Raw genomic sequence first — 10,515 nt, 5'->3', positions numbered from 1 at the left:
AAGCTCTGATGTTATATCCGAAAGTGATTATATATGATCATATATGTCAAAGAAATTAGAATAAATAGAACACAAGGTTCATATATTTTGATTTTCAATTGTACATAAACTTCGATTATCATAGTTTTTGCTTATAATTTTATTGATCATTCACTAGTTGGCCGTACGATCACGCAAGCCGAGTTTACCTTATGACCTTATGATGAGTTTGGGACTTCCTAGTGCCGGTCACGCTGATGCGCCGCCTTCGTCGTCCTCCGTCTCCTAGTCGTCGCTAGGCAGGTCACCCCGCCCTCGGGTCCCGGATGTAACGTTGGACGTGTTGGCGTGTCCCGGAGGCCCCAACAACATGCACTGTTAGAAAAATTACCGTTAACGGTATTACCGGCGTTTCAGTGGCCGGTCGGCACGTGAAAAGAAACACCGTGTCGCCGTTTTTATTCTAATTTAACACTAGAAATCCGTAAAACGGCGAAACAGTTTATTTTCACGGGGCGACCGGCCACTAGAACGCTAGTGGGACCGTTTTTTCACCATTTTTTCTAACAACATGTGATGGATGCAGGACCCATAGAGATGGATTTTAAATTTGTGTAAACTGAGAGAAAATGTATCGTCTCTCAATAGTCAATACCCATAAAAACTGTCAAACTTTGAGACTTGAATAGAAATGAAGCTAAGAAATACATACGACTTGATGAGAGACAGTTCCTGGAGACACTACGCTTGATTAACATGGAGCGGAGATTTATACTGTCATGAAAGATGAATCAACAGTAAGTGAAACATATACGACACTATATGTTTAGAATAATGCGCTTGGTAGTCCGAAACTGCGTATACGCGCAATACACACAATTATAGGCATGCTCACTTAGTGTTCAAGCCCACCTAGCTTTACCATCAAACATGATATACGTACCTACTTCTACTTCTTGCTCTAGTTAATTATACCATTACTTCTCCCTCGCACCCACTTGTACGTAACTTACATTTACAGGCACAAGATAGGTACCTTAACCCACTAATTACATGCACAAGATAGGTACGTTAACCCACTAATTACATGCAAAAGATAGGCACGTTAACCCACTAATTACATGCACAAGATAGGAACGTTAACCCACTAATTACTTGGACAAGATAGGTACATTAACCCACTAATTACATGCACAAGATAGGTACGTTAACCCACTAATTACATGCACAAGATAGGTACATTAACCCACTAATTACATGCACAAGATAGGTACATACGTGCACACACTTCGTACGTGCACACACTTCGTACGTGCACACACTTCGTACGTGCACACACTTCGTACGTGCGCACACTTCGTACGTGCACACACTTCGTACGTGCACACATTTCGTACGTGCACACACTTCGTACGTGCACACACTTCGTACGTGCACACACTCCGTACGTGCATGCAGGGGGCGGCAGGTCTATAATTTGGCGGCAAGAGGCGCGCAGCAACAAAAGACACGGCGATCTTAGCGCCCCTGCAGGAAATCCCTTCCCGTCCTCACAAGATGGAAGAAATCCCAGCGAGTGCTGAATAAAACATGAGGGGAAAGAGGGGAAACAGGAGGGGAAAGAGGGGAATGAGGGCAAGGGGAGGAGATCCCTTGTGGGGAGAGAGAGAGTGAAGAATGGCGGAATTAAACAGAGGGAGACAGAGAGAAATGAGAGAGAGTCGGGGATATGTGTTGTGAGGGAGAAGGTGTAGAAGGGGTGAGGGTTCTATACATGTGTGTGTGTGTGAGGGATAAAGGAATGATGGTGTATTGAGAATATTGGGAGCTGAGGTAGAGATTTAATTATTAGGAGAGGATTGCAACATTAAATTTGAATAAAAGGTGAAAGTAAAATAGCGTTTGAGAGTGGTGAAAGAACTCAATTAAAATTTGTTCAAGTAAAATAATGAAGTGAATGAAAATGACAATTATTAGAACAGAGTTGATGTTATTATATCTAAAATGTATGTCATTCACAGGCTAGTCTGATGACATAATTGAAGCCCAAACATAATGATGATTTTATAAGCAGGTATTAAGTGGTGAGTAAGTGATGTGCAAAATATGAAGCGGTTGTCAATGTATGGATGCTAAAATAAATAGTGTACTATGTATAAATTTGTTAAAAATTACCTAAAATCAAGATAAATAAAGGACGGGTGTTAGTTGGAATCTCTCAATAATATTTTAAGATTTTAGGTAAATTGAGGTAATTTTTTGATATTGTGAGCCGATAAAAGTAATATTTTGAACGGGATAAGGCAATTTTTTGAGATTGTGAGTAGGTTAATATATTTTGAGCATTTTGATGCAATATTTTGAGATTGGCCAAAATTTTCACGACTAGTCCCTGTTTTTGGTTTGGCAATGACGACATCATATGTAATTCTATTTGACTAATTAATTAAATTTCTTATTATTTTATTGGGCCGAAGTTCAAAATTGAAATATTCATAGGTTGCAGGTAAGTGTAAACCAACGTCTGGGTTATATTTCGCATATAAAATAAAGACCTGAATAACTTTCTTACCAAACCTGTCACTAAAATAGAGTGAGCGAAGCGAGAGGTGAAGAAACAATAGCGTGACTAACTCACACCACAATCGTACTAGTCAAGCGTGAAGTGCAAATCAGAGTGGAGTGACTCCCTCACACCATAATATTATTAGTAAAGAGTGTGTGACTGTTCAGAATAGCGTGACTCCTTCACACTATAATATTATTAATAAAGAGTTTGTGACTGTTCATAATGACATGTTTAGCCATATTATTGCGTTTCTTATTTGTTCGTTCGATTACCAATCCTAAAATACAAAGGACATTTCTTCACAAATAACTTAATTTAATTTTTTTTACGTTCCAAAATTGATTCCAAGCATTTAATTTACCGTATGCATCTACCGTTGCTCAGAGAGACTGGACAGGAAAAAGTCTAGGCTTCTAACAAACTTATTGTAATAAAAAATAACCAATAGCAAATAGTTGTCCGTAATCATATTTATAATCATATAATAATTTATTTATTTTTATAATTTATAAAATCATATTTCAATTATTATCCTCGTGTCGGGGATCGCTAATTCAGTGATAATTAGTGGCGATGTTTGATAATTATTCGCGATAATTAGTTTGATTAGGCGATAATTAGTGGCGATGTTTAGCGCTGACCGTAATCATATTTTTAATTCTTTCAATTATTATCCTCGTATCGCTGATTCGGCGATAATTAGTGGCGATGTTTAGCGCAGAGGAAGACCGCAATGTTTGCTGGTCCGCCATTAAGGCTGATGGAGGGCTCGTTGCTTCAGCAATACAGCAATCTGTCTTACACACTAACGACCACGACAGCAGATTAACTTCGTCCCTACGGCCCTGATTAATATGCTACATCGCCACCTTCCTAATCACTTCTTCGGCTCCAAGATTTGTGTGAAAAGAAATTCTTCATGAAACAGAAAATTATTTCAGTGGTTTACTCAATTAGTGAAAGGCGAGTGTCGTATTCTTCACAAAATAGAAAATTATTTCAATGATTTACTTAAATAAATTTTGTGTAGAACTAAAGTAACAATGAAAAATGTATCACATTTATAGGGTAAAATATTTCTTAAGAGCAGGCAGGAAAAGTAACTAGTTACTTGAATGTGTGGTGTAAAGTCCGTAGACTTTATGTCATTGTTGGGTGAACTTCGATACGAGGCTGCTGCCTGGTAGCTAAAATGGTGACTAGTGATAATCATAGCGTGGTGAGGGGTGCATCAGTGGTGAGTGGTGAGCGGTGCATCAGTGGTGAGTGGTGAGCGGTGCATCAGTGGTGAGTGGTGAGCGGTGCATCAGTGGTGATTGGTGAGTGGTGCATCAGTGGTGAGTGGTGAGCGGTGCATCAGCGGTGAGTGGTGCATCAGTGGTGAGTGGTGCATCAGTGGTGAGTGGTGAGTGGTGCATCAGTGGTGAGCGGAGCATCAGTGGTGAGTGGTGCATCAGTGGTGAGTGGTGAGTGGTGCATCAGTGGTGAGTGGAGCATCAGTGGTGAGTGGTGCATCAGTGGTGAGTGGTGAGTGGAGCATCAGTGGTGAGTGGTGCATCCGTAGTGAGCCTAGTATCATACGTGGTGAGTGGTGTATTAGTTATGAGCCATTGTAAGTAGCTCAAAATTAGTTAACTCATTAGCTATATAGTTAATTAACAAACGACAATATTTTAATGTTCAGGTCAGGTAATGGATTAGATGCGTCGCTAACAATCAACTTTTTTCCGCGTTTCAACTGTATGCAAGGTTCTGGTGCTGACAGTTCTAGCACAGACGGTTCTGGTGCTGACTGTTCTAGCACAGACGGTTCTGGTGCTGACAGTTCTAGCACAGACGGTTCTTGTGCTGACAGTTCTAGCACAGACGGTTCTGGTGCTGACAGTTTTAGCACAGACGGTTCTGGTGCTGACAGTTCTAGCACAGACGGTTCTGGTGTTGACAGNAACTGGAAATACATCACTCGGTCCATTAAATGTTCCCCGTATATCCACTCATTCACATGCACGAGCTGGAAATACATCACTCGGTCCATTAATTGTTCCCCGTATATCCACTCATTCACATGCACGAGCTGGAAATACATCACTCGGTCCATTAATTGTTCCCGTATATCCAATCATTCACATGCATGAGCTGGAAATTCATCACTCGGTCCCTTGATTGTTCCCGTATATCCAATCATTCACATGCATGAGGTGTAAATGCATCACTCGGTCCATTAAATGTTCAATAGAGGAGCTCGCCATATGCTGGCTTCACACCATAAATGGCCGCAAATATCAGAATACCTTCGAAACTACATGTCTTCAATCAAAAAATAAATAATGCAGGGCAAAAATAACATAATAAACGAATGAAGTCCTGAGGAAATAACATATTTTCTTACTTGTCGGCAGGCTATTCTTCATTTATGAGCTAAATTTGGGTTATTGGTTCAGAGAGATTAACGATTAACAAACTTTATAGCAGCGTAGCTTACTGACGATCTCTGACTGTCATGTAAGTTGCTGAAAATTTTTACTTGTCAATTTTCACTCGCATATCTCTGGTAGTACAGCCTTACCAGTAGATTTTTGCATGTATATATAGATCTCTGCCTGTAGATCGTTGCTAATAAGGAAAGACCTTTGGTTGAAGGTCTCTGCATGTAGATCTTTGCCAGTAAGGATATACCTTTGCCTGCAGGTCTCTGCCTGTAGATCTTTGCCAGTAAGGAAAGACCTTTGCTTGCGGGTCTCTGCCTTTAGATCTTTGCCAGTAAGGATATACCTTTGCCTGCAGGTCTCTGCCTGTAGATCTTTGCCAGTAAGGATATACCTTTGCCTGCAGGTCTCTGCCTGTAGATGATTCCTTGTATGTAGATCTTCGTTGGCAGATAATTTTTTATGCTAACTATACGAATAAGATTATAGTGCGCAGCCTTCATCCCTTTCCCGTAGATTTTTCTAGTGCAACTGAGGGACTATCACAACTGAGGGACCATCACAACTGAGGGACTATCACAACTGAGGGACCATCACAACTGAGGGACCATCACAACTGAGGGGCCATCACAACTGAGGGACCATCACAACTGAGGGACCATCACAACTGAGGGACCATCACAACTGAGGGACCATCACAACTGAGGGACCATCACAACTAAGGGACCATCACAACTGAGGGACCATCACAACTGAGTGAACTTGAAGCTATTTAACAAATTGCTCCCCAAATGTCAAGTCTAATGTAAACAAGAATTTGTTTTGATATCACAATTAATTAAGAACTCTTTTATATCCTCGGTACTTCCTTATTTTGTTCTCAGAATGCCGAGGTCTACGAGACCCTCAAGTCAATGGCTGAGGGTATGAAAAGGGCTTAATTGTTCCCTCAGTGAAGACGCTCGAGGGGAATACATTAAAGTGTCAAGGCACAAAGGGAAGTTACATGTGGCAGTTAAGACTGAGGCGGTACAAGACACAACAGAGGGGAGAGGTTGGGGTGAGGGTAGGGATGAGGGGAAACAAGGGGGAGGCCACAAGACACAACATAGGGGAGAAGTAGGGATGAGGGGAAACAAGGGGGGAGGCCACAAGACAAAAAAGAGGGGAGAGGTTGGGGTGAGGGTAGGGATGAGGGGAAACAAGGGGGGAGGCCACAAGACACAACAGAAGGGAGAGGTTGGGAGTGAGAGTAGGGATGAGGGGAAACAAGGGGGGAGGCCACAAGACACAACAGAGGGGCGAGGTTGGGGTGAGGGTAGGGATGAGGCGGTACAAGACACACCAGAGGGGAGAGGTTGGGGTGAGGGTAGGGTAGGGATGAGGGGAAACAAGGGGGGAGGCCACAAGACTCAACAGAGGGGAGAGGTTGGAGTGAGGGTAGGGATGAGGGGAAACAAGGGGGGAGGCCACAAGAGATGGAGGCCTGGGAGGAGCTAATTAGGTCGAGATTACCTCGGTGGCACAGAGGCTATTAAGCTATTTGGGCCTTAATTAAAACTGCTCTGGCTGGGGGGCGCGAGGGGAGGGGAGTGAGGGAGAGAATGTGAGGGGAACTTGAAACAAAACCGGTTAAAAGATAATCGAAATTTATTTGAGTGTGAAGATTATGAGTTTTTTAAAGCAATGAGTGAGACTTTGAGTATTCGAAAACGAAAATGTTAATTAAACAATTACAGTATACCGTTTTTGCCTTTTAATTAATTAGATATTTAATCGTCAAGTGCACATTTGATTGCCTCGTATTTATTCATGTCTGACAATCGCATGTTTTACTCAAATCACTCGAGGATCATGGCAAAGTGTTTAAGAATCTTTCGTATATTTTTGACTTACAAGCCACCGGTAATAAGTCCCAACACAAACTAGACGGCGTTTGTCTATTGACAGTAAATTTTTTGTACTAAATTTAACTTATTATAGTTAAATCAACAAACTTCACTAACAAAGTTCAGACCTGAATTTAAAAATTATTCATTTCCTTATTTAATTATTATTTACATTATATCTATTTTATTACTTTATAATTTTTGTGGATAGTAGTAGTATTATATTTATTACAGTTATTATATACCACTATTTATCACATATTATACAAGTGTAGGTTGCAGGTCACTGTAGGACTAAAATATTCGCCGGTGAGTGTGTTAAAAAATGGAATTGGTTTAGTATCATAAAAAATTAATTTGCCAATGTTGAAATTTATAACTGAATTTTTTTTCAAAACACCTCAGTGTCAGGTTTTAAAATACGTTTTTAATCTTACTTATTGGATTTACTTATTAAAATAATATGAGGAGAAGCTGTCAAGTGAGCATAGAATATTCCTTAAGAGATCAACACACCACAACCCGACCTAACAGGCGTCACCAACCACCACAACCCGTCCAGACAAGTAGCCTACCAGTCATCACCAACCAGCAAAAACTTCCACGTCACTGCCTGACGCCGATGTCTACATGATCATCACTTATCAACACAAACACCACTGACGTCCACGACCGTAAGCCGTATAGTCAACACAAGACGTCCCGAGCAAGCCGTCAAAACTAACTTTAAATCGTCACCAAATGACCCGTGGTCGTCTGAATGAACGGCTGGACGTCACCAATCGTCAAGGCAACTGTCAAATGCGCCCTCTCCCGTCAAGGCAACTGTCAACCGTCAAATGTGCCCTCTCCCGTCAAGGCAACTGTCAACCATCAACAAGCGCCTCCTCCCGTCAAGGCAACTGTCAACTGTCAAATGCGCCCTCTAAATGCGCCCTCTCCCGTCAAGGCAACTGTCAACTGCGCCCTCTCCCGTCAAGGCAACTGTCAAATGCGCCCTCTCCCGTCAAGGCAACTGTCAACAGTTACCGTGCGCCCTCTCCCGTCAAGGCAACTGTCAACCATCGACGTGCGCCCTCTCCCGTCAAGGCAACTGTCAAATGCGCCCTCTCCCGTCAAGGCAAGTGCCAGACGCTGGCGTCATCCGTCGATGCGGCGGCGAGGCCGCCACGCCATCCACCATCTGTACGTAATCCTGATAATGGAATGTAACGCGATGAGGAATTACGCGCCTCGCTGCGCCGTTGTTTGCTCAATCAATGCACTTGACAGAGTCTTGCCTCACACACCCCGAGCCTCTATTTTGTTACTATTTTGTAACAAAATAATGAATAAAACAAAATAATGAATAAAATACACGATTGCACGTGACATTTTGGCAAACTAATGAACTTTTTAATGAGATTAAGTTTATGTAAGAAGTTGGAGTAAGTCAAACAACTATGTAATAATGGCGGTAATAAATCAAATTTGAATATCAAGTATAAATATTTTAATTTGTACAGATGGCACGTTAAAAAGCTGCACTATTCGCTAATAGAAATTTCAGTACTAGAATTTTTTTATACCAATTCTACTTTAGTGACGAAAGAGAATCTATCGAAATCAAATGAAAAATTTAGCGATTGCACACTCACATTGGACAATTACGGGACTAGACCTGCGACTAATTTGAGTGAAATCGCACGCAACACGTGAATTTTATACTTGCAATTTTTATTAAAATCAAGCAGTTGATTTGTAAGACTGAAATCTTGCAAAGTTGTTAGCCAACTCGCCGGGCGGGTGCAGGATGCGTAAACATTGTATTACAATTAATTCGTCATAATAACGTCGTAGGCATTGAATGGTGTTAATTTCTTTGCTGATGTTAATAATAAATTCAAAATAATAATCTTAAATTTTGATAAAATCTATATAACCATGATTTTGGAATCCAAAATTTTTAAAGGACTCGACACTTTCTCGGTGCAGTGTCACGCAGAATTTATTCCAACTGTTGAAGTACTGCTACTTTTATTTTGATCGCTCGTATCGAAAAGTTTAAAAGGCCTTGGGGCGAAATTTGATTAAAAATCTTATTCATATTACCGAATTGAATGAAAAATATGTCATATGTATTTCAATAAATTTAGTCAAGTATCACTCATTAATATTTGAATAGCAACCTAGAAGTTGTAAAAAAAAGGTTTAATTTTAGTGACAACTGTTTGAATGAACAAGTGGAAAAATGTTGGTTCCCTAAACCGCATTGCAAAAATCTCTATTTTTAGAAGACTATTGCAGATGTTGCACCAGCTGTGAATCACATTATTGACTTTTGTTGTTGTAGGGTGTAGTGAGATAGCTCATTGTCCGAAATCATGATATGTGATTTAATTGGTAGCTGTGTGCTAAATCGTCTGTGTGACGGATTGGTTTAAGTATTCGATTAACGTTTAAAAATAGTAATTTGTAGTTTTTCCTGCTGTTATGGCGCTCGTAACTGTGCAGAGGTCACCCAGCGCAGGGAGTTCACCCCCATCATCTGTGAGTTCAGTGTTTGTATTACTTAGCTCGATATTAAAATAAACTGAGCGCATAAGTAGGTAGTCATAACTACTAGTGTCATCTGGTCAAAAACTTAACCATTAGGAAACTGGTAGCTAAGTTCTTGACCATGTTACCTGTATGAACATAAAAAGCCATCCTTTTTTGTATGCTGCATATTCTTATTTTCTAGTTTGAATTTCTAATTTGGTTAACAAAATTGTAGAGTCATAAAATTATTAACATCAAATAAACCTTTGCCAGTAGCTGAGGAGTCTAATATGAAATATTAGGCTGAATTTTCCAAAATTTTGGTTAAAAATGATTTGGGTTGAAAATTATACCTAATTTGCAAGTGATTTTTGACAACTGCTGGTAAAAATATAATTTCACTCAATCTACTGTATAATAAATAAGTAAAACTTGAAATTAAGCAAGGATCTGGCATTATAGAAATAGGTGCAATTGGTCAAAAGCACAGGCATTTTTTTTATCATTCACAGGGTCCAATTAATTATCCCACTGCCACACTCAGGATGATGTATGTTTTTGGTGAATTTTCCCGCGCATTTTCACTTTTTTTAAGCCATTGCTGTGCACAGTTGGCGCAATGTAATGAAAATTTATTCTCTTTGCGCACGTGTTTGCGCAATCCCGGGATTCCCGGCCATCAATTCTATGTCGCGCTGCCGTGTAACTAGTCTGGAAAAGTCCTATTTTTGTCTGAAATATCGCGGCTCTAATATCATATAATTTCAGTAGGTATGAAATCTCGCAGCTCAAATGTCATAAATTTTTGTTTGATTAAAAAATCGCGGTTTGCACTTCGCAAACATGTCATTTCATAAAATTTTCAACTCCCGCAATCCGCATTGCTTTACCGTTTCTGCCAAAAATATCTTGCAGAAAAAACATAAACATTGTAATGTAAACAAATAAACAAAACGTTTGTTGAAGATTGCGCATAGTTGTGGTCATGTCAAAGCGGTATATTAACACGTGCTGAACTTACAGTACAGACAAATTTTATTGTTGCCGTTTGACTGTTTAAGGGTAAAATTAGAGATTTGGGGTAACACGTGCATAAACTTTGTAAATAAATTCGCATTCGCACCTCGTAAAT

At 40.2% G+C, this 10,515-nt stretch overlaps 1 protein-coding gene across 1 annotated transcript in view; it reads left to right on the top strand.

Moving 5' to 3' along the window:
• The first annotated feature begins 9,196 nt into the window (after window positions 1-9,196).
• Window positions 9,197-10,515, top strand: part of LOC108682537 — a 27,852-nt gene continuing 26,533 nt past the window's right edge. Inside the window, exon 1 of the mRNA XM_047880482.1 lies at window positions 9,197-9,392. Coding sequence (XP_047736438.1) covers window positions 9,336-9,392 — 57 coding nt within the window. The 5' untranslated portion in view covers window positions 9,197-9,335. The remainder of the gene's footprint in view (window positions 9,393-10,515) is intronic.

The sequence above is a fragment of the Hyalella azteca genome, unplaced genomic scaffold (assembly GCF_000764305.2).
Source record: "Hyalella azteca isolate HAZT.00-mixed unplaced genomic scaffold, Hazt_2.0.2 contig5438, whole genome shotgun sequence".
Classification (NCBI taxonomy): domain Eukaryota; kingdom Metazoa; phylum Arthropoda; class Malacostraca; order Amphipoda; family Hyalellidae; genus Hyalella; species Hyalella azteca.
The sequence above is the reverse complement of the archived record's forward strand: the minus strand, read 5'-3'. Positions and strand labels throughout refer to the sequence as shown.